This window comes from Lutra lutra, chromosome 6, assembly GCF_902655055.1.
Source record: "Lutra lutra chromosome 6, mLutLut1.2, whole genome shotgun sequence".
In the NCBI taxonomy this organism is placed as follows: domain Eukaryota; kingdom Metazoa; phylum Chordata; class Mammalia; order Carnivora; family Mustelidae; genus Lutra; species Lutra lutra.
Window position 1 is genome coordinate 48718608 of NC_062283.1, and position 25138 is coordinate 48743745.

At 37.7% G+C, this 25138-nt stretch overlaps 1 protein-coding gene across 3 annotated transcripts in view; it reads right to left on the reverse strand.

The window, feature by feature from the left end:
• The window catches only part of PRIM2 (DNA primase subunit 2), a 333098-nt gene that overhangs the window by 118052 nt on the left and 189908 nt on the right, over positions 1–25138 (reverse strand). For all 3 annotated transcript variants that reach the window (XM_047733345.1, XM_047733346.1, XM_047733343.1), the window contains exons 8-9: positions 24736–24803; positions 743–815 (exon numbers count right to left, since the gene is read on the reverse strand). In XM_047733345.1, the coding sequence (XP_047589301.1) occupies positions 743–815; positions 24736–24803 (141 nt within the window). The remainder of the gene's footprint in view (positions 1–742; positions 816–24735; positions 24804–25138) is intronic.

A 25138-nucleotide genomic window follows, 5' to 3' on the forward strand; every position in this document is an offset into this window, starting at 1 on the left:
AGCAAACTGATACACTTAGTATTTTCCATTTCTCCTCTTCTCAGTATGTAAGGATGGTAGGTAAGTAGGTTAGTAGGGAGGTAGGTGGGCATTCACTAGTTCACTCATTCACTCAATTTATTTTAAAGTTTATATATTTAAGTAATTTCTACACTCAATGTGGGGCTCAAACACAACCCAGAGATCAAGAGTCACATGCTCTTCCAAAGGAGCCAGCCAAGTATCCCTCAATGTATAAAATATTAAAATATAAACACAGAAACGCTTTTTAGCTATCATCAATTAAAAGAATTCCCCTTTGAAATAAATGCTTAAAATCTGTTTATCAGGGACACCTGCATGTCTTGGTCAGTTAAGCATCCGATTCTTGGTTTCAGCTCAGGTCATGATCTCAGGGTCATAAGATCAAGCCCCCCAGCAGCTCTTTACTGGGCTTGAAGAGCCTGCTGCAGATTCTCTCTCTCCCTCTCCCTCTGCCCTGACCCTGCTTCCCCCTCTTAAAAAAAAAAAAAAAAAAAAAAAATTCTATCACAATACAAATAATTTTCTAAGTTTGGTTTTTCTGTAACTTAAGAAAAAAAAAAAATCACATGTATAACATACAGGATCTCCTTTAAAAATGATTGGCAAGCAATGAAATGACAGTATCTCCCATCTTCTCACCCCAAAATAAACTCTGAAGAAAATCTGTGCTTCCTCATTGACAAAGCTCTAAGTTTTATTACAAGGATGTGATGCTTACCGAATCAATCTGATCCAAAGAAATCTTCCCAGCATTTTTCTGTGTGCTGTAATCTTGACCAGTGTAAGAATGACTTTAAAAAAAAGGAAGAAAATATTAAAATGGGTTTTGTATGATATATTTTAATCACTTCAAAGGAAATTTATTCTGATACAGATTAAAATCACAATAAGACATTTTATGTATCAATCTTAAACAGAAACACAGCCAAGTGTTTTAGCGGTATTTAATAGAATACACTTAAATAACTTACCCAAAAGTAATACAAAAATATAGTGACTGTCTGGATCTCCTAATTCCTAGTGTAACATTCTATTTCTATAAGCATAATGCAAACTGTTGTTAAAGCTCAAATCTCTACTAATGATCCCTTATTAATAGCATGGCAGCACAGCAAAGAATAAACTGGAGCTTATATGAGGAACCATCACTTACTAACATAGGTCCTTCAGTAAGTTCTGTAAACTCTCTCTATCCCAAGTTCCTTCTCTGTCAAATGGAGACAATAATGCCTGTTTTGCAGTCTTGATAGGAAGTCTAGCCTGCAATAATTTCTTTTTTTTTTTTAAGATTATTTATTTATTTATTTATTTTAAAGATTTTATTTATTTATTTCACAGAGAGAAATCACAAGCAGGCAGAGAGGCAGGCAGAGAGAGAGAGGAGGAAGCAGGTTCTCCGCTGAGCAGAGAGCCTGATGTGGGACTCGATCCCAGGACCCTGAGACCATGACCTGAGCCGAAGGCAGAGGCTTAACCCACTTAGCCACCCAGGCGCCCCAAGATTATTTATTTGAGAGAGAGAGAGCACGTGTGAGCACAGGGAAGGGGCAGAGGGAGAGAATGACTCTCAGGCAGACTCTGCATGGGGCACGGAGCCCACGAAGGCTGGATCTCATGACCCTGAAATCAAGACGTGAGCCAAAATCAAGAGTCCGAAGCTTAACCAAGTGCGCCACCCAGGCACCCCTGAACTAATTTCTGTTCAAGAACCTGACATAGGGCAATCACTGTTTAGCAAAGCAAGTGACATCTGAATAGCACTTTACATGGGTAAAGAGTCTTTATCTATATCCTCTAATTGCACCCTCACAACAACCCTGAGAGAGTATGTTTATTTTATATTTGACAAATGAGGAAATGGAGGCTCAGAGGAGTTAGAAACTTGTTAGATCAGAAAGGAAGTGAGCAGTGCAGTAGGAACTCCACCTTTTAATTCTCCATTCCCTGTTTCTTCACTATACCATTCCATCCTCTTCCCTGCAATACATTTCCTGTTGCATTATTTGCAAATTAGGAAATACAGCATGGTATATACTATCTAAAGCCATCTACCTTTGCAAATTATCAGCTCCTTGACACAATGCCCACCTCCATCAACCCTGATTCAGAGGCAGACATTCAGGTATGACATAACGAACAACAGCTGCTAGATTACACAGAAAACCACAATCAAACCAAGGTTTATGCAGATCCACAACTAAAGGGAAATTCTGGAGTAAAGCATCATTACAATCATAAAGAATTCCAGACTCTCTGCTTAATACCTGCTCAGTACAGATTCTTGCTAAACAATATGCACACTCAAGATACTCTGTAGAAAGGCTACAATTCTTGCAATCAGTCCATCTGCTGATTAAACAATGGGTATGAATTATGAAGCAAAACTAGAGTATATCTTGGGATGCTACAGTCACTGGTTAGGAGACTGTTCAAAATGCAGATTTTCCCTCCCAAGAGTCCTCCCTCCATGGGCTAAGAATGGCCTGAGAGTTACTCTGAGAGCAGGATGAGCGGAAGGAATGCCAAAGAGTAGTACAGAATGATCCCATGCCCTAAAACACATCCTCTTGCCCTTGGTATTATTTCTCCCTTCACATATTTCTGACATATTTCTGACAATTAATGTATCATTGGATTTTATCCATTCTGTTTATCGAAGCAGCAGCATGGCATACGAACCTCATGCTAAATTAAGCCAACAGTTGTCATTTAATATAAGTATTTTACATTCTAATTCAGAGTCCAACCAGAGAGTTGTTTTAGTGGAATCCCTAGAATAAAGACTTCTTTCACTTTCCAACATATCTTACAGTAGAGCAAAGAGGCAGCATGAGGCAATGAAAATAGCAGTAGGCTAGAATCTGAAGATCCATTTTTGTTTTTGTTTTTTAATGTACTGGTTTGGCAAACTAAGGCAAGTCATTTACTAGCCTCATTTGTAAACTGGAACTAATGATGCCAGCCCTGCCTAAGTGACAGAAATGCTGGAGAAATGAAATGATATATTCAAAGTGCTAAAGAAAATCAGAAAATCATATTCCAGTCCACAGAACAACTGCAGTCTTGGCCAGGAAGTACAAAAAAGACAGGATGGGGGAGGAGGCAGCATGAGCCTGTGGAGGAGCCATTACTGCTGTGAAGGACCAGGCCACTCTGCTGACCCGGCTTCTCTTCTCGGGCTACAGATTGACCACAATCATCTAAAAGGATTGTTTCAGATCAAAAAGCTTAACAAATGCAAATGTTCTCTACAAACAGCAACATGATGTATAAACATAAGTGTAGTTATTGAGTAAACAGAGACAAAGGAAAATATAGCGTACTACAAGAAAGTTCTCGGTCCAGATTATCAGGATACAAACAAAAAAAGAAGACATTTAAGAGGACACACACATGCCTGAATGGCAGGTAAAATGCCTGTCCCTCAATACTTTGATGGCTATGCAAAAGAGCTAAATTCCAAGGGGAAAAAAAAAAGTTAAAGAGAATGGTAACAATGATTAATGCAAAGGCCTACTGGAGGATATAAACTACTAACAATATAAGGAAACTGTATATAGACATCATACTTCTTTAAAAATATTAATAGAGAGATGGCCACCAGCCAACCCAGTAAGGGCGAGCATGAAACCCATGGGAGGAAAAATGATGCAAATGAAGATGTTAAGCATCAGAATTAGGATTGAGATTTCTCCTGTGCTCATTCATGACCGGAAGGCACAACCCATGTCTCGGTTAGGGAGTTGGTCCATCACAGCTATTTAATACATGTCTGAACTAGGAGTGGATAGATGAAACTGAGGTGGCAGGAAACCTCAGATACAATACAAGAAAGGCAAATCACAAGAAGCATTGTATCCAACACTATGTAGGCAACAAAGAATTAGGAAAAGATTACAGGCAAGAATTTACAAAAATATTTACATTTGAGAAAGCAAGCAGTGTGGAGAATGACTAAAAAGGGTAGGGGCTAGGCAACAGCAATTTAGTTAGAAGAATATTGCATTATTACAGGCAAGAAAGGGTGAGAGGCTGAAGTAAAGTAATGGCAACAGGTGGAGAAAGGAAGGCAAAGAACGAAGAAAAAAACAAATAATGCCACCATAATGAATAAAAATCGTTAAGAACAATTCACATTAGCTCATGAAACTGGATCTTGGGCTTTTACTTGAAGTGTCAAGGGATGTCACTAAATGAGACTTCTAAGAGGTACCCAGGAAAGGTGAGGCACCTTTATAACACATTCAATGTTCATGTCAACTTTCTATCATCCTACTTCCAAATGAATGCAGCTGCTACACTAATGAACAAAAACATAAATAATGAACCGTCAAAATATACTATTTTCTTGATTCAAAAAAATACATCAATTTTATGAACACTTTTTAATCATTGTTTGCGGAAACACAGGCATAGTAATTTTTAACAAAAACAATTTCCAGGGGTGCCTGGGTGGTTCAGTGGGTTAAAACCTCTGCCTTCAGCTCAGGTCATGATCCTGGGGCCCTGGGATCGAGCCCCACATCGGGCTCTCTGCTCAGTGGGGAGCCTGATTCCTCCTCTCTCTCTCTCTCTCTGCCTGCCTCTCTGCCTGCTTGTCAAATAAATAAATAAAATCTTTTTTTTTTATTTTTTAAAGATTTTATTTATTTATTTGACAGAGAGAGAGATCACAAGTAGGCAGAAGGATTCGATCCCAGGACCCTGGGATCAGGACCTGAGCTGAAGGCAGAGGCTTTAACCCACTGAGCCACCCAGGCACCCTAAATAAATAAAATCTTTAAAAAACAAACAAACAAACAAAAAACAATTTCCAGCTGGTTCGAGGTACACACATACACACAAACACACTATGCAAACAGCAGAAATTTTTCTACTTTAAATAATCACGTCTTTATTATGAGAAACACTCATTGTTACTTATGTACAATTTTCAACAAAGGGGATTAAGTAGGCCTGAAAGCTTTCCTGTTTCTAAGCTTACATAAAAAAATAAATTCAGATGTACCACAAATACCATTTTTTTCAATACAGCCAACCAAAACATTTTAATGGGCCACAAAATTCAAATTATGTCACTAATAACTATTTTATGAAAGATAAGAAAGAAGTTTTGATCAGAGAATCTTGAAAAATCAAGATTTGCCTTAATTCTTGGTAAAGGAGCAGGAATTGCAGTGATTTCCCTGCATCTTCCATACAAAATTTATCTTTTTTTTTCTTTTTAAGATTTTCTGTATTTATTTGACAGAGATCACAAGAAGGCAGAGGGGCAGGCAGAAAGAGATAGGGAAGCAGGCTCCCCGCCGAGCAGAGAGCCCGAATACGGGGCTTGATCCCAGGACCCTGGGATTATGACCTGAGCCAAAGGCAGAAGCTTTAACCCACTGAACCACCCAGGAGCCCCCAAAGTTTAGTTTTTATTAAACTCTCTATAGCAGACTTTTCCCACATCCCAGTCATTGTCCTCATCTAATTCTAATTACCAAAAACAAAACAAAAACCCAAAACAAGCAAACAAAAAAAAAAAAAACCCAAAGGTTTTAAGAGTCCCTTTAGCCACTCAATCATTTATTAAGGATTTCCATGACCGAGGAAGAGTCAAAAGCAGTAAAGGACCCAGAGATGATCTAGAAAGTACAATGTGTTGAGTGCCACGACATGCTCAAAACAGACGTTCCTGAAGTCCGCAGAAAACAGGTCTCTTGTAAAAGGGTGGGAAGAGAAATAAGCAGTGTGCACCAGCAAAGCTTCTTGAACAACAAAATGGCACTGATGGAGTTCTATGCGTTGGAAACATATACCTGGGGGGTATATGTTCCCAGGAGGGAAGGCTGAAGACGACCATGAGAACAAGGGACTACAGAGTAAGTGGAAGGGCAGGAGATTATAGTGAGAAAATAATTTGAGGGACGCCTAGGTGGCTGAGTGGGTTAAGCGTCTGCCTTCGGCTCAGGTCATGATCCCAGGGTTCTGGGATGGAACCCCATATCACATCGGGCTCCTTGCTTAGCGGGGAGCCTGGGTCTCCCTCTGCCTGCCATTTCCCTTGCTTGTGCTGCTCGCTCTTGCACGCTGACAAATAAATAAATATAATCTTTTAAAAATAGTAATAATTTGAGTTTGGAGACTTAGAAGTAGGATGTCATGACCACAGAAAAGGCAAAGACCTAGTTGTTTTGGTATTTTTATCATTTGCATGCTATTTAACATTTTATATGCATTAAACCATCCTTAAATTTTGAGCAAGTTCATAAAAGTATGTGAGGTGAGTTTGCTAAGGTTCTTGGAGGGGTATAAAAGCAAGCATGTGATAAGAAGGTGGCATTCTGGACCAATAAGAAGTCTGTTTTTCTCAGGATTTGGAGGGTGAGCACTTATCAGATGGGCAAGCAGAGATAAGTAAAGCCACAGAAATTTCTAAAACACAGTTTATAGATGAAGAAGCTGGGTCACGTTTTAGAAAAGACAAGCAGAGGCAAAGCCGGGAAGAAAACTGAAATTGGGTAGGTAGGTCTCTAAACAAAACCATTAAAATTAAAAGCAAACTTTAATCCTATCTCTGTTTCTAATAACATAGTGTTAAATCACCATTTTAATGAAAATTCAAGGCTCTGCCAAGTTTAAGCCTTTAAAAACCAAACATACACAAATCAGTATTTTTCTAAGAAAGGAGAATTTTACAATTGTGTATAACAAACCCTTTGCTTACACAAAAGTAATTCAGCAACTGTCCTTATTTCTTTGTTGGTTTGAGGTAATAGTGCTAAATTATCTAATCTATACTATATGAGAACTAATGATACACAAAATATATAAAATCATTTTCTGTTCAATAAACTTATACCCAACTTTTTTTTTAAGGTTTTATTTATTTATTTAAGAGAGGGAGAGCGGGAGAAAGAAGAGAGAAAGGAGGGACACAGGTAGAGAGACCAGCAGACTGCACTCTGAGCATGACGCTGGGTTTGACCCCATGACCCTGAGGATCATGACCTGAGCTGAAATCAAGAGTCAGAAGCTTAACCAACTGAACCACCCAGAGGCCCCACATGCAACTTAATTACAACTCAGTCACATTTGAGGAACTTTTCTCCTCCTTATTACCTTGATCGTTAAATAGTAAGAGGTAAGCCCAGTTAGTTTTCCAATACAGCTAAAAAATCACAGTAAATAGAAAATTATAAAAATAAGTTTCAAATAAATTAAAAACTGAAAGGTTGAAAAGCCTTTCAAAATATACATAATACATATTTACATGACCAAATTTAAAATGACCCTATTTTAAATCAAATTCACTCAATCCAGCAGTGGGGGGGTGTGGTGGAGGGATGACTGTCACAGGAAGGTATAATTAATCACATCAACACAGACTGGAGTTTTCCCAAAACACTATACACAACATCTAATTTATAGAATAAAAATACAGTGGATATACATATAGATAAATCTGCAACAGATACATTTGCATATATCTGATCTGTGAATCACGAGTGAAAGGCAGAAACAAAAGAAATTCAAGTCCTGTTCAATGCACCACAAATATCAATATGAGCACTTAGGTACTCAACAGGGAACTGTTTCTGAGTACTGAAACTGAGAGCTGAAAACAAAAAGAAGTCGTTACATGAAAGTGGATTTGTGAGTCTCACTGCAAGATTACCTGGTTAAGAAAAAAAAAGGAAAAAAACAGTCTTTTCATGCTGTGGTGTTGATCGTTAGGAGAAGATGAATCATCACACCTTGGCTCCAAGAGTAGTATTCACGAGCTCCACTACTGTGATATAAATGCCACAGGGCATAACTGACAAAACGAAAGGTCAAAAGTCAGCTTTTCACAGGTAATCACATTTTCTCCTTTTCTAACCAGGGATGAAAACTCAAGGGAGTAAACAAGGAGTCACGGCATAGTTACAACATTTTAGGAATTAGCTCCAGCTCCTCTGCATTTGATACACTTTCCAGGTTCAATTTGTCCAAGCCAGACATGGGGGCACAACAGAATAAGGGAAGAAGCAGAGTGATGAAGATTACAGGTTTCAGAATCCACTAGTCATGGGCTTGCATACACTCACTATCTGTGTGACTTGGTAAACACCTTTTATTCTCTTTGTTTCCCCACTGTTAAACAGAGATCATAAAAGGGATCACAAAAGTACCTTTCTTAAGGGCTGTTGCGAGGATCAAATGAGATATCTTTTAAAAAGTTTATCAAAACATTCTTCACTCAAATTGTCATCATTATTGTCATGCTCATTCAGGCCTAAATATATTATATTTAAATATTTTAGTTATTGATTTTCTTTATTCTTAACATTTACCAGTTTTTTCTCCTGAATATTGGAAGAAAATACATTTTCTTTCCTACTTCCTTTATACTATCATATAAAATATTTAATCTTGAAGTAAGAGAACTTAGATGTCCTTGAATAACCTCATGATCTGCAAAGTTTTGTCTATACTCACACTCTTAGAAAGTTTCCGAAGTGTAAAAATTCAACCTTGAACAGAGGAAATTTCAAGGGAATCCAATCTTGTAGAGTTACACTGGCCAACATAGTAGCTATTTGCCAAAAATGACTACTGAGCACTTGAAATGTAGCTTAGTCTGAATTCAGAAGTTCAATAAATGTAAAGTAGGCATGGGTTTCAAAGACTTAGTATGAAAAAATAATGTAAAACATTTCATTAAACATCTTCCATATTAATTACATGTTGAAATGGTATTTTGGATACGAGTTAAGATAGTATTAAAATTAATTTCACTTAGGTATTTTTAAATTTGGGGGTTCTTGGGTGGCTCAGCCAGTGAAGCATCCTACTCTTGATTTCAGCTCAGGTCATCATCTCAGGGTTGTGAGATCAAGCCCCACGTCAGGCTCCACACTGGGCATGGAGCCTACTTAAGATTTTTCTCTCCCTCTCTCACTGCCCCTCTCCCCCTCCCTAATAAATAAATAAGTACATACACACATAAGATTACATATGAAGCTTACATTTGGTTCATGTGGCTCTCATGTTTTTACTGGACAGTACTGTTACAGAGTAGGAGGGGGGCGTAGCAACATGTAGCAATCAAATAATCCTCTTGGGGACTAGGCATACCTGTATGACAGCCAACCGACTTACCCTTACTTCAAGTTAAGATTGGTATCTGCTAGTCATAGCAGAATAAAACTGCAATTGGGTCCACGAAGGGAAGTGCCTCAAGTCTATTGCAAATATGCTTATTTTCATATTTCACTTAGGAATCAGGTTTTTAAACTTCACCCACAGTTTGCCACCTAAAGTATTCAGAACGCAATCTTGAATTCTGATTAATTTGGAGGTAACCTGAAATGTTTCTTTCGGGAGCGGGAGGAGGAAGCTCTAATACATTTCTATTTTGGAGTTTTGGAAGCTGCCGCCCACTTCAACACCTAATTATAACTGTCCATTCTTCTCTCATTTGTAAGAAGCCGTGCATGGTAGGTGGGATATGAATATGGATGACAGCAAAACCCTGGGCCAGACTGGAAAGAATTCCTCTCCCATCCTCAGGGAAGGTCTCTCTGCCTTCCTTCCCCAACAACAGATAAATTCTGAGGGTCATAAAACAACAGCATATAAAATATATTTCCTTTCTTTGTCAAGCATTTCCCAGTACTCTTGAACCTAAAGAGGTTAACACTATTTCTGTCTGGCAGCCTATAGTTTATCATATCTTAAAAACTGGTATAAAATAAAAAAGCAGTGAAGAATGCATCACAAGTAATCAAAACTGATCTCTGCATCAAGGAAACATATTTATATGAACCATTAAGAAGTAAGCTAATACATCTTTCAAAATGCACTGTAATCTCCTACATCATTCTATAAAAGTATATCAAGTTCCAATACAACCTTTTCACATAAAACCAGGTGTGATCATGGCACAAATGAAAAAACAATTTCAAAAAAGAGGAAACAAAGGTTTTGTGTATCACCCATATATCCACTTTTGCAATCATAATTTTACCCACAATTTTGGATTTTGGAAAAAAAACAGCCTGCCCACATAAACTAGGCTATTCAGACATTTAGAAAGCACAGTCCCTATAGTTTGGATCTGCTGGGTGGGTAAGATATGAAGGAAGATGAAGTTACAATATATCATTTCCTGCTGTGAAAGATATCACAGGAAAATTCACTCAACAGCTGTCACCACTGAAACTGAAATGAGTTTCTTTTTACAAGCTAAATCCCTAGTAAATGGTATCCAACTGGTGTTAGCCCAGGTGATTTTCCCTGCAGTTATTCCAAATGAGAACACAATCAATAAAATTCTGTATAAATTGAATGTAAATTATTTTTCCACAAGCATGAAGTTTACTCAATTTTACATTAAGAAAACCCCCAAAAAACTACCGCCAGACAATACACAGTGTAATGATCTATATTTCTCTACAACTGAGAGAATCTGTATGATTCCAAGAGACTATATCCAATAAAAACCAGGCTCATATATTCCTATACTGGGTAAGAACTATACACAGCACAACTTCTACTTTAATTTAGGTTGGCTTCGTTTTTCCATATTTTCCTCTTTATTCCAATTTCTAAGCTGCAATAAGCCAATTAACTGTAAGACAGCTAAAAGCGGCATCTCATTTCTCCATCAAAAATGCCTCTACCTTACAAAAGTCAAGTCATTATACCCTAAAGAGTATACCCTTAAAATAGTGCATTTCATTGTATATAAATTATACCTCGATAAAGTTGACTTAAAAACTAAAATACAGGGCGCCTGGGTGGCTCAGAGGGTTAAGCCTCTGCCTTCGGCTCAGGTCATGATCTCGGGGTCCTGGGATCGAGCCCCGCATTGGGCTCTCTGCTCAGGAGGGAGCCTGCTTCCTCCTCTCTCTCTGCCTGTCTCTCTGCCTACTTGTGATCTCTGTCTGTCAAATAAATAAATAAAATCTTTAAAAAAAAAAAAAACTAAAATACAAACAGCCTTATAAGATACAAACTATAGCCTTACATAGGTATTTTCAATATACACATTTTTTTTGAGGGGGTGTGAGGGGCAGAGGGAGAGGGAGAGAGAATCTCAAGAAGACTACGTACTGAGCATGGAGTCTGACGTGGGGCTCATTCTTAACAACTCTGAGATCTTCACCTGAGCCAAAATTAAGAGTCAAATGTTCAACCAACTGAGCCACCCAGGCTCCCCTCAATATACACATTTAAGGCCCCCAACAACATCTCCATTTTCATAAGTAAATTTTTTATATTCCTTTATGTTCTTAGTGTATATTCTGGTAATATAATGACCCCCTAAAGAGAAGCTCTTCTGATTTGGTGTTGACCTAGAACAGTCAAATGACTACAGTAAGAAAATGTTGCCTGAGAGAGTGGTAATGAAAAATTGAGGGATGGAGGGACCATGGAATAAAGTTCCAACATTGAACAGAATCAATACATTAAATTAATGGGTACCTTCTCATTGCCTCACAAGTAATTTACGGTATAAATTATAGTATAGAATGTTTCGGAAGTTTCTAAGTTTCTAAGTTTCTAAGTATAGAATGTTTCGGAAATTGGCTATCACCAGTTTATGTCATTCTAGGATTACCCCTCACATCTGTTTCCTAGTATCAGCAGAGAACCAGGGACATAAGATTTTGGGCGTTCTGAGAGGAACAGAAGAAAGATGAGATGAAGGGGATAGCTAATGAAGATCTAAATTAAAGTCACAGTCCAGAAGTCACATGCTTTTTCCCTATATACTTCTTTGGTTTTGAACAGCCATTTATACTGGTTCATAATACTTAAAGCTTTCCTTTCATAGATAAAACTATCAACGTACATAATAGTTTTGGTTTTTTTTTTTTTAAATGCATGTTTTCAAAATCTGAATTTATTGGGGAGGAAAACAGGGGATTTCTCTTCTGAGGTCACCCTGAAAAACAGAAAGTATTCTCAGTCCTCCATGATTAGTTCCTGATTTCATGAGAGTCCCAAACCCCCACAGGATAAAACCAGCACTGAATTTCTGCAAAGGTGGAATCTTTACCAGAATTTTTCCTTGGAAATGAGAGAAAAGCCACCAGCTTTCTGTCTCAACTATCATCGCATTCAGTCTCAAAATTTAGTAGTGTTAAAAACAAGAAAACAGGTCCCAGAATGAAGTCACTTACACTAAGCCCCACAACATGAAATTAAGACTTCAATACACTTTGCGCTCTCCCAGAAATGGAATCTTAAACCAGCGAATCAGGAATCACCTAATCAGCACTAGTTAGGTAATCTGCCTGACAGACGCCTTCCATGCCCCATAGGAAAGTGACCTTGCAATGGTCAAGCCTCTTTTTATCCAGTATAATTTCCTTGTTCCTACTGCCTTTTGCCTATGGAGGTCTTTCATTCTGTACAAGCTCCTTACAGCCCGTTTCTGTTAGACTGGATGCTGCCCGATTAATGAATCACTGAAAAAAAGCCAGTTAAGTTCTTTAAAATTCATTCAGTTGAATTTTTTTTAACAGTAGCTTTAAAAAACTAAGAAGTAAAATTTTAAAACCTGAAAGTGTCTTCTCCCATTCATTCACCCATTCAAGTGTTCACTGAGGTCTTATTTTGCCATTTTTGTAAGTGATGGAAAGATAAAAGAAAGTCGACAAATTTCTTTCTCTCGTGGAGCTAGGATGCAGACAAATAAACATTAAACAAATAAAAATGATTATTTCAGCTAGTGACGTTTCTGTGAAGAAAAAAGACTAAGGTAATATCATACAGCACTGGGGAAGGGGCTTTAAATCGGGTGATTACAGGCAGAGCTCTAGAAGATCTGGGAAGACAGCTCTTAGATTCATGTGATGGATGTCCTTAGAAGCCTCCTTTAGATTGCATGTACGCAGTATGGCACAGACCAAGGTAGCTCAATTAAAAATGAGCTTTTTTTTTTATTCACTTTGTATTATCTTCTATAGAACAACTTTCTAAATAGTGGTTATAAAACAATTGAGAGGGCATTAGACCTCTGGTGAGTCTCAGCAGTCTGTCTTTCTGCACCCCAGTTTATCTAATTTTGTTTTGTTAATAAATCGGGATGGACCAGCACAGGTACAGAACACTTCCATCATTACAGAAAGCACAGTACTAAACAAATTACTTTTTACCTGTTAATATATTACGGTTACTACCACAATGCTTTCTCGGTTTATTAAGAAAGTTATTTCATACAGCATCATTTTAACTAATTTTCTTTTACTTAACTGGAGGACTGTTAATATTTTAAAGAAAAACACTAAGTGAAGAATAGGAAACTTCATAAATGCAGGTAATAAAACTACTTGAAAAGCGTAAGTAATCATTAATTTTGCATTCCAGGAAAACTACCAGCATCCACAATCGAGAAATCGCTAAGAAACTATGGAATCAGGTAACTAACAGAAACCTAAAACCTCTAGTTATAGGTAAGCTGCAAGAATACTCCGCAAGGCTTATCTCCATGACAGCGCGTACTCGCACAGAAGCCATTGCTCTATAATCATTATAATTTATTGTCATTACTTTAGTTAAAATTCTTCAACTGTTTTCTGATCAACATTAAGCCCTGTAAGAACAGAAGTAAATATGCATCCTTAGAACCTAGCACTATGTCTTGCACTGAGTAGAAGTTCCCTTAAAATATGTGAGATAAATGATAATAAAACAAACTCTTAGAATGCTAAAAGGTTTATGACCATGTATTTACCAAATAGCTCTCACACCAAAGTACCTCCATGAGTCACAGCCACTATGCACAATCTCATTACAAAGTCGACTATTTACAAAGGGGACATATTTGCTTGCCATGGCTACAAAGCCAGTCAGAGAGACAGGAAAGATCTTCCTATTTTCCTTCTACATCATTAAAAAGAAAATCAGTAACCAATTTGTGTTTCTGTAAATATATTTTTATTTTATATATATTTATGTTTCTGTAAATCATTTGTAATCCTTTTTTCCACTTTAAAACATGTTGAGCTAGCAAAGCTAATTAACCTGCCTAAAAATCCTCAGGAAAATTTAGTATTCTGTATAAATTAAAAGTGGTGGTTTACCTGTAAAACCAATGAAAAGTGATGGAAAAGCTGTTTTCAACCCCCCAAAAGAACCCCCTCACTGTAATAGGCAGATCAATGCCCTCTAATCCCTGGAACCTATGAATATGTTAGATTACATGGCAAAGGAGACTACGCAGATGTAATTAAGGTTAAAGACCTTGAGATGGAGAGACCATCCTGGATATCTATGTGGGCCAGTACAATCACATGAGGTTTGGCTTTCCTCAGGATGGAAGCAGAAAGATGTAGCAGCAGCAGAAGTGAGAGAGGTCAGAACCCTAAGAAGAACCCGATGTGTGGTGGCTGGCTCTGTGAGGGAAACCACATACAAGGACCAGAAAGAGACCTCCAGGGGCTCCTGGAAAGCCTTGGGAATAAGGCAGCCTCTAGGAGCAAAGACAGGACCCTGACTGACAGCCAGCAAGGAAACGAGGACCTGAGTCCCACAGCTCTAAGGAACTCAATTAAGCACTATGAATAAGCTTGGCAGCAAATTCTTCCCCAGAATCTCCAGTAAGGACCATAGCCCTGCTGACATCTTGATTTCTTCTCGATGAGACCATGTTAGATTTCTAACCTATAGAATTATATGATTAAAAAATGTGTTGTTTTAATCTACTAAATTTGTGGTAATTTGATACGGCTACAACAGAAGATTCTAATCTAGATGCATTAATAAAATTTTAAAAATTCAGCTTCTTCAATTCTGTCTTTTTCAAGTCACTGGTTCCACTTAAGAACTCTGCCACTTTCTTGCCTGAGCAACATGACACCCTTAGACTAATGAATTCTCTTGTTTCTTCAAAACTATACACCACCTAGTTTGCTGCTGTTCTTTGTTTTTATCTCCATCTGCTAGAAAACATCTATGTTAAATTCCTTCATTGTGAAGTCAATATGACATTTCTTCTCCCAGTTTACTTTATCTGGCCATACAGAAACTGCTAACATTCTTTAGTTTTTCTGCACAGGTTTATACAACCAAAAAATAAAAAAACAGACACCTACAAATACCCAATAAAATGGGAATGGTTCAGTAAAAATAGACATATCTTCAATAGAGCATTATTAGAGCCACTTGAAACTAGACCCATGGGAATAAATTTTATACTTAATTATGACATATTAAGAGAAAAAGAATTTTTTTACTGTTTAACCACTTATAATTACATAAAATTAGAAAAGCCTAGCAGTACTTTTACTAGTAAGGCAGGGTTCACTTCTTCTATTTTGCCAAATTTTAGTGTGCCTCTAAGTTTTTTTTTTTTTTTTTAAAGATTTTGTTTATTTATTTGACAGAGAGAGATCACAGTAGACAGAGGCAGGCAGAAAGAGAGAGAGGGAAGCAGGCTTCCTGCTGAGCAGAGAGCCCGATGCAGGACTCGATCCCAGGCCCCTGAGATCATGACCTGAGCCGAAGTCAGTGGCTTAACCTACTGAGCCACCCAGGCGCCCGTGCCTCTAAGTTTTATCAGAAACCATTTAAATAGCATTAAATTTGTAACATGATCCACATACAGATTCTACCCCTCACAAACACGATTTCCCATCTCGATTTACTCTCCTTGGTTAAGCCACGGCAACTGCTCCTGTACAGCTTTGGGTGGAGGGGTGTGTGTGTGTGTGTGTAGGGAGATGTGTGCCTATAAAATGGTCTTCCCTTGACAGAATATAAACTTGTTAGCAGACCACATTTGCTACTTCCTTAGTATATAATCAGAGCATCCTTCATAGTGCCCTTAACACAACTGGCTGATTTTAACAAATGTTTTTTGTACATTTCTAAGAAGTACGTTTCTAAGAAGGCATGAACATTTTCCATAGAGTCGATTTCTAAGGAGGCATGAATTCTCCACAGAGAGGTGGCAAAGAATAATTCAAAAACAATAAATAATGGAAAAGAAAATACTTCTTAATTTATTAGTATCTTACAAGGAACCTAGAACACCTTCACAATAATCACTGAGCTATAAAACCTTGTGTTGCCGCATGTAGGAAAGGAAATAAATAGTTCAAAGTACTGCTAGAGGCCGGAACAGGTGATGAGAAAGAGCTGACAAGCAACTAAAGCAAGTGGACCACATGAATGAAGCTTTCATTTCAGCCCTGAATTGGTGGAAGTCCCGATGCACTAAACCTTTTTCTAGCACGTGAATGCCCACACAATTTTCTGACTTCAAAATGAGAACTAATTCAAAAAGAAACAGAACTGTACCACTATGGATACTGGGAAAGATTAGGTACAGAGATTACATTTGATATAAAATCTGTGGCAAGAACTTTAGAGCAGTAAATAGAGATGGGTACATATTAACCAAATGTTCTGCATTAGGAAACAAAGGAGTCTATAATAATACCAAATGAAGGAAGATGCTTTCATTATTTTAAATGACTTTAAAATAAAGGTTAATAGAAACATCTGTTTACAAATTCAGGATGCATTTACCAGTTAACCCATGTGATGCAGTCCAAGTATTTACTGAAGGCAATACTTTGCTAGCTTATTTTATCCTTCTTTGATTTCTATTTCATTGCTGGGTTGAAACATGCTAACAAAATTAGGAGAAAGTAACACATGTTTTTAAAAATTAGTTATTTCACTTCAAGTCTTGAGGAGGATGTCGCGACCAGAACGACAAATCGACCAGGAAACGTGAGGGTAAGAGGATGGTGAAAAGAAATTAAGAGACAAGGAGATGGGGGCAGGAGGAGCACTGAGGATGATGTCCAACAGTACTAAGTTTATTCAAAGCACTAAGGCCATATATATAGTGATAGGAGAAGCAATACACCTGTGTCTAGTTAAACAACCACAAGTTCCCATAATAAGTTTCACATTTAACTATTAAGCAGACCTCGTGACGCCAAACGGCTGATGTTAGTACAATTGTTCTGTATTGATACAGCAAACCTGAAAGTAATTTATGAGCAGTACCAGGGCAGCAAGGACCAGCAATGAACTTTTGACCCCAACCGAATTGTTCTCATTTGTTTAGCAAGCATGTGGGAAGTCACGTAGGCAAGCGCACAACACATAGCACAGACCCTTTCTCAGTGCTACTCAACTTTCCCCGTCCTAAACCTTTTGTTAGGTTATTCGGACTTTAAAGGAGGCACAAGTCAGGGCCTGGTTTGGTCCTCGTCTGAAGCCTTATTGCGACCTCCCACAGGAGGAAGGTTGAAGGACAAAGATCTACACACTGTGGGGAAAGGCATCATTTTTAAGGAAAAAAAAAAATTTCAATCACACAACTAAAGTTCTCACAGGTGAGGTGCAAGTTTTCCTCCCTAGTCTCACTTCGTTATACTTACTAATTTTTAAGTGACATAACAAAAATAATCTTTAACATATGCCCTTGATAGTCTAATACCATTATATAATTATCCCACAAGTACTAAAATTAGGGTGGCAAAGATATTTATTTACAATAAACTTCTACATTCACAGGAACATAGCCCAAGACCTTAGAGTCTCTCCAAATTGAAAAATCAGTACACTATACAATTCACCCTAGAAAATGCAGTGATGGATGAGGACGACACTAAAGTCACAGTGCAATGTGACCCATTAGATGACACATCTAATGATAGGTGCTTTGAGGAAATCAGAAATGATGATTTACACAAATCCATCTGACATTTGGAAATTTAACTTTTTTTTTTGTAAGTAAGCTAGTTCTTCCAATAGAGGAGTTGTTAATAACACTTTTGAAAAAAATAGTAAAGTCTTATGAAATAACTCATTCATCCTTTTGAGAGAGGAGAAATATAGACCCTGAAAAGAAAAAACCTGAAAAATCATGTTTTCTGAACATGAACCTCTTGAAGTTCCATCATCAAACTTTAAAATAGGGATAATGAGAGGCACATGGCTGGCTCAGTTGGTGGAGCACATGACTCTTGATCTCAGGGTTGTGAACTCAAGCCCCATACTGAGAAGAGAGATTACTTAAAAATCAAATCTTGAAAGAAACAGGGATAATAATAATAAAGGACCATCTATCATGGAATGGTCTCTGGGGATGAGATGGTCTGAGTAAGAACTATAAAAAACCAGGTTGGAAAGTACATTATAAACTCTAGTCAGTGTGATTTCTTGGTCCCATCTCCTCCTACCTCTTCTAAAAACCTGCCCCTTCAATTATTTCCTCTTAGTCCCACTGACCTGACTTTTCCCTTAACCTCTATATGTCCAGCTTTCCAATCTTAAGGAAAAAATACAATTTCTTCAACTATGAAATTCATAGATATCATCTTCTTTCTATCTTTGCTCTGCCAAGAGTAGTCTATACTCCCTATATTTTCACAGCTTAATTTCTCATCTCAATTTTTCATCAGTACCATTACAATGTGGTTAAGCCACCAATGGCTCCCGCATGACTAACCGAACTGACATTATGTAGTTCTAACCTGACTTTTCTGTGCCATTTGATGGTGTTTACCATTCCTGTTTGAAATCTTTCCCTTAGCATCTTTTATCCCATTGTCCTTTCTCGTGTTCCTGTTCATTCAAGATTTCTCCGCGCTTTCTACTGGTTTCTCTTTTAATTCATCTCCTACCTTCATTGCTGCCCATCACAAGTTACTTAAACACTGCTGTCCTATGTATAAGTTTTATTCAGGGCCATGTCCCCTGGTCACTCTATACTCTCTCCTGAGTAATATCAACCACTGTCCTGATTTTAACCACCACCTAAACAGTGATGATTAGCAAATTTCTCTCTCTGGTATAAACCTCACTCTTACACTGTGGTCTGTATTCAGCTACTTACTAAACATCCCCCCCCCCCATATGTTCCACAGGCACAAGTCCAAAATGTCTGAAACTACTGAACCTGGAATCTCAGCAAACACATTCATTCCCTAATCCCTACTCTTCCTTTATACTCCTTTGTTAGTGACAACATCATCCCCCAAGTGAGAGTAATGTTCAGTCCAATGGGAGCCACGATACTGTGTAGGAGTATGGAATCCAAAACAACGAAGTCATGACCCCATTATTTAATAATTCCATGAGAAATACGGTTCAAATAATAAAATCACGTATTTTGTGTTTAATTCTATTAGAAAGGTTTACAAATTCTGAACCGTGTTTAAGTGCCTATCTCTCAAATAAAGTCAAAACTATAAATCCCTTGGGAAGAGAAACTGGATCTTATTTTTTTATTCCAAGCACATAATTGGCATTCAGTTACTGATGAATGGATGGACACTACAAATGATAAAAATAAGCTTGTATTTCCATAAGATACTGAAGCAAAGTGTTTCTCTGCTTGCTTTAACTTTTGACTAGAGAACTAGGTTCAACTAAGAAAATATGGACACATCACTTCTACATCCTCAGAATAATATATATTGTAAGCAATATCCTAGCTTAGTAGGATGGCGGAGTGTTACACTAATTCTCCTTTGAGTGTCTAAGTCCTGTAAAAATGATCTGAGAATTTCTTTGTATTGCTACTTTAATTTTTACAGGTATTTCTATCAAGTCCCAAATTACTCTTATTGACAAATTTAATTAAAATGCTATTCATCGGGGCGCCTGGGTGGCTCAGTGGGTTAAAGCCTCTGCCTTCGGCTCAGGTCATGATCTCAGAGTCCTGGGATCGAGCCCCACATCGGGCTCTCTGCTCAGCAGGGAGCCTCCTTCCTCCTCTCTCTCTGCCTGCCTCTCTGCCTACTTGTAATCTCTGTCTGTCAAATAAATAAATTAAAAAAAAAATCTAAAAAAAAATGCTATTCATCATTCCTCTTTGATCATTAGAGGCACTGAACAAAATTAGACCTAATAATGATCTTAGTCTCAACTGCCTAATGTCTATCTCCTCTAGATAACATCTGAACTATACAGGTCATGCAAACTAATGATGATTACTTTCTCATAACAAGACTATCATTAGAACCTTTCAAATCAAGTAGTATTCTTTCTTATTTTGACCTAAGCAAAAGGTAAAAAGAAAAACATTACATTTAGACACCCAAAAAAGAATTCAATATGCTTGAAATGCATATCACAAGGTTACTTTGTACAACAGCAAGTGTCAAAACTATGCACATCAACTGCCAGTCTCCATACAGATGTCTCTGACATGGTAATAAAATGAGAAGCCATTTCATTTAATAATAATAAAAAAGGAACATCAGTTGGTGCATATTACATGTAGCATCTAGCCCTGGTTGCCTAGCAACCAGTCCTGAGTGAACTCCACAGAGAAAGCCCTAAACGAATGTACAGTTTGTGCAAGTTTCAAGGACTTGAAGAGGTATGTCAGTGGTTAACTAAATTCTAGCTGACAATTACCATACTGAGGTGGAGGAAAAAGAACCCATTATTTTGCACAGAATCAAGCATTAACTAGAGGTGAAATTCAGCTATTTAGGCTTCTATCTTCTGAATCAGGGTCTATACAAAACAAAACAAAACAAAAACAAACAAACAAAAAAACAATGGCATATGACTTATAAATTACAAAAACATCATGCAGGAAAAAAAATAACAAAATGTCACTGTTGTAACATGCACTCATTCATTTGACAAAACACATAATGAATACTAACATGTGCCAGATACTGTCCCAGCGCTGGAAATACAAATATGAAAGTCACTTTACAAGCTAATAAGCAGCCCATACTATAATGGAGTCATCAGAAAGTAAACAAAGGATAACCACATTATGTGTTCTGTAATACACAAGTAGCCATGGGGGTATTGTGGAAACACATATAAAAAACATCAGATTCAGGGGCGCCTGGGTGGCTCAGCAGGTTAAAGCCTGGACCTTCGGCTCAGGTCATGATCCCAGGGTCCTGGGATCAAGCCCCACATCGGGCTCTCTGCTCAGCAGGAACCCTGCTCTCCCCCCCCCCCCCGCCCCTTGCCTCTCTGCCTACTTGTGATCTTTGTCCAATAAATAAATAAATATGTGAATGAAAAAAACAATAAATAAATACCACATCAGATTCAGACTCAGGCAAAGTGGGCCCACTGCAAACTAAACAGTCAGGGAAAACTTACCAGATGAAGTAATATGGGCTAAGTCTTAAGGGACAAGTAAAAGTTAGGTAAATTATAGAAATGGAGGAATGGGAGAACATTCCAGGCAGAAGAAGAAAAATTTTCAAGGGCACAGAGATCAACAACAGCAAGTTGTATTAGAAGAACTTCAAGGCAGGACACCTGGGTAGCTCAGTGGATTAAACCTCTGCCTTCAGCTTAGGTCACGATCTCAGGGTCCTGGGATCGAGCCCCACATTGAGCTCTCTGCTCAGCAAGGAGCCTGTTTCCCCCTCTCTCTCTGCCTGCTGCTCTGCCTACTTGTGATCTCTCTCTCTGTGTGTCAAAAAAATAAATAAAATCTTTAAAAAAAAAAAGAGAACTTCAAGGCATTTGGTTGCACTAGAAGTTAGGGGACCAGTACTAAAAGAAGAGTCCAAAGAGACAGTACAACACCTTCCAGAAGGACTTCATATGCCAGGCTAAGAAGTTCAGAATTCACCTGGAATGAAACTGGGAAGACAGAGAATGATTTTAAGCCAAGCGATAATAGAATCACTCTGGCAATAATGTGAAATATTTCAGAGAGTGCAAAGAAGCCAAGGAGAATACATAAGAAGTTACAATAGTAATACAGATACTCAGGAGACAAAAGTAGCAGGAGAGGAGAGGCTGGGAAAGTGACTTAAACATAACTCAGTAACAGTTCTCTAGGAAGCTTAAAAATCACATACAGTGTTTATGCTACTCAAGCCAATGAAATGTCAGTCTGGACCACCTTTAACAACAAAACAATTATTCAGAGGTTAAGAACTGTCTGTCTGGGAAGGAAAAGTCACTATTGAGAAGTGGTAAGAGAGACAAAAAAAGAGACAGGACAGGGAGAAGGGAGGAGGAAAAATATTATCAATATTCCAATCCTGACAAATAAGCAACTGAGATTCCGAACAAATAAAAAATGAGGGGCACTCGGGTGTCAGTTAAGTATCTGTCTTTGGCTCAGGTCATGATCCCAGGGTCCTACTGTGGAGCCCTGCATCAGGCTCCCTGCTCCACAGGGAGACTGCTTCTGCTTCTCCCTCTGTCTGCCGCTCCTCCTGCGTGTGCTCGCTTTCCTTCTTTCTTGTCAAATAAATAAATAAAATCTTTTAAAAAAAATTTTGAGAAAGAAATCTTGTAAAGCCATACTCTTATGCTGTCTGATACAGTGACAGGATCCTAGTCTCCTTTCATTCTCAATGAATTTTGTCTGAGTTCTGCGCAAAGGTAAATCCCAAAGACATTAACATATACATTTATACATAACACAAATATGTCAAACATGACAACAGTTTAATTTACCAATATGTACTACTTGGATTTACTGAAAGTATTTCATTTCTTTCTTTTACTTCATAAGCTTTACTTTTGATTTGAACAATTTGCCTTTTGTCCGTTAGAAGAAGCCGAAAGGGAAAAAGGAGTAAAACTTTGAAAGAAAAATAGGCTGTGAAGAGATAAACAAAGATCCGGAGGCTGTGAAGAGACACAGAGAGATCAGGATGGAATAAACCAGGGTGATTCAGGGCTGCTGACTGATTCACAAAGGAAGGAAGAAAGGAGGAAGGAAAGGAGGAAGGGTAGGAGTAACATACAAACTGGTGATTTAGAACAGAAGTAGACTAAGCTACTAATCAATAGCTTACTGGCATTAAATTCAAGAACAAAACTCTCTCAAAACAGATTAATTAAAAAGAACTAGCAGTTTTGGTAACCAGTGCAAATACCAGGAAATTGTCCCTCAAACTTTATAATTCATGACATGGTTTGTTTCTACCCAATGGAAGGGAAGCATGTGCTGTCAATATGGGAATTCAACAGAATCTAAAACAGCACAGTGACATACAGCCATATAATAAGAATTTTGTCCCTCTATATTTAGGTCTCTTGGACATACTTCAAAAAAAAAAAAAAAAAAAAGAAGAAGAAAAAGAATCCATAAAGGGAAACACTACTGGTGTCTGCCTACATAAAACGTGAAAATGTAGGTATGTTGGATAATGTAACATAATCAAAAACTTTCAGAAAAAAATGTAGCAACAAATACAACTCTGAATTACTTACTATCCTTTACATCTAAAGTATGTAATATCAAATGAAATCAGGAGATGCTATCAATAAATGAACAAATATACATATAGTTAATCCCACTCCAAAATGAAAATGGATAATAAAATGTTTTAAAATCAGTCTTTTTTTTTTTTTTTTAAAGATTTTATTTATTTATTTGAGAGAGAGACAGTGAGAGAGAACATGAGCAAGGAGAAGGTCAGAGGGAGAAGCAGACTCCCCACGGAGCCGGGAGCCCAATGTGGGACTCGATCCTGGAACCCCGGGATCATGACCTGAGCCGAAGACAGTCGTCCAACCAACTGAGCCACCCAGGCGTCCCTAAAATCAGTCTTAATAATAATCAATATGAAATGTATTTGATCGCAATGGTATCTCCATGATTAACTATTAAATTAGCAACCATTTTAGCTGTCCTATATCTTGTTCAGGGTACAGTGACAATCTTGTGGGCAATTTTATATAATCTAAAACTATAAGTAGAATAAGGTTTTTGAAAAAGAAACACATATACTTAAATCTTTAAAATGGCTCACTTGCTTTGACAAAGTAATTGCCCCTCTGAAAATCTATGCTAAGAAAAATGATCAAAAATACAGATAAAGATTAACATGTGACATTTTTCATACTACTGAAAAGAATTGGAAATGGTGTAAATGCCCCCAAAAGGAAATGAGAACATTACAATACAGCCAAACAAGAAAATACCACGCAGTTACTAAAAATGTTTTTGAAGAGATGCTAATAACAGAAAAAAAAAGTCTTATAATGTTCACTTTAAAATGAAAAACCAGGGGCGCCTGGGTGGCTCAGTGGGTTAAGCCGCTGCCTTCGGCTCAGGTCATGATCTCGGGGTCCTGGGATCGAGTCCCACATCGGGCTCTCTGCTCAGCAGGGAGCCTGCTTCCCTCTCTCTCTCTGCCTGCCTCTCTGTCTACTTGTGATCTCTCTCTCTGTCAAATAAATAAAAATAAAATCTTTAAAAAAAATAAAATAAAATAAAATGAAAAACCAGCAACTTTTTAAAAAGTGCAATTTCAACACTAGGTTTTTTAAAGCAACACAGATGGAAGAAATACTACTTCTGAGTAGTAATGATGGGTTTTTTCCTTTTCCTCCCTTTCCTATACTTGTAAAGTTTGGGGTTTTTTTTTAAATAATGAGAATATAATGTTTTGTTAATTAGAAAACAAATCCCATCCATTTCATCTGCCCCCAATAACATGTGGAGGGTCCCAAAGGTATGCTCTGCATTTAAATAGCTCATTCCTTTGAGATCTTTCAGCAGTCACCTCTGTTCATTTTAATGTAAATTTACCAACTAGTTTTACACACTCTGATTGAATTAAAAAAGCCTCCAACAGTATCCTGAAGTCAAGGGCAGCAAGTGTATTAAGAACTTCAGCTTACATCACAGAATTAAAGCAAGGAAAAAACTGTTAAGTTTTTAGTAACTGAAGAGGTTTTAATCATTTAATATACTTTACCCACTTTAATGCACTTAAAAATCGTAAGCATAACCAGGGTGTGCCTTCATATTACCTGAGGTGGTTAAGTAGAGGCTGAAGTCTCTCATCCGACTGCACAGCAGGCAAGGACCTGGCTGTTAACTAAAAGCAGAGAATCGGGTTAGTAAAAACAGCAAAGACCAAATACTGAACATATCTGAACACTAAATGTAAAATGGGGACTGGGAGGTGAAAGAGAGGGAGTACTTAAAATTTAAGTACCTTCTTTTCTTGTTTAAATTGGAGAATTGTATAGAAAACAGACTCGTTCTATGAGTAAAGCTAACTATATGGCCCTAAGTTTTGCAAGATATGCCACTGAGCTTAGAAGTAAAGAAAAAGGAGGTAAAGCAAAGAATAAGAGGAGGATATCCTGAGAATATCTTTTCATGAGTTCATGAGAAAACCTCATGACATAAAAACATTATCTTCGTATA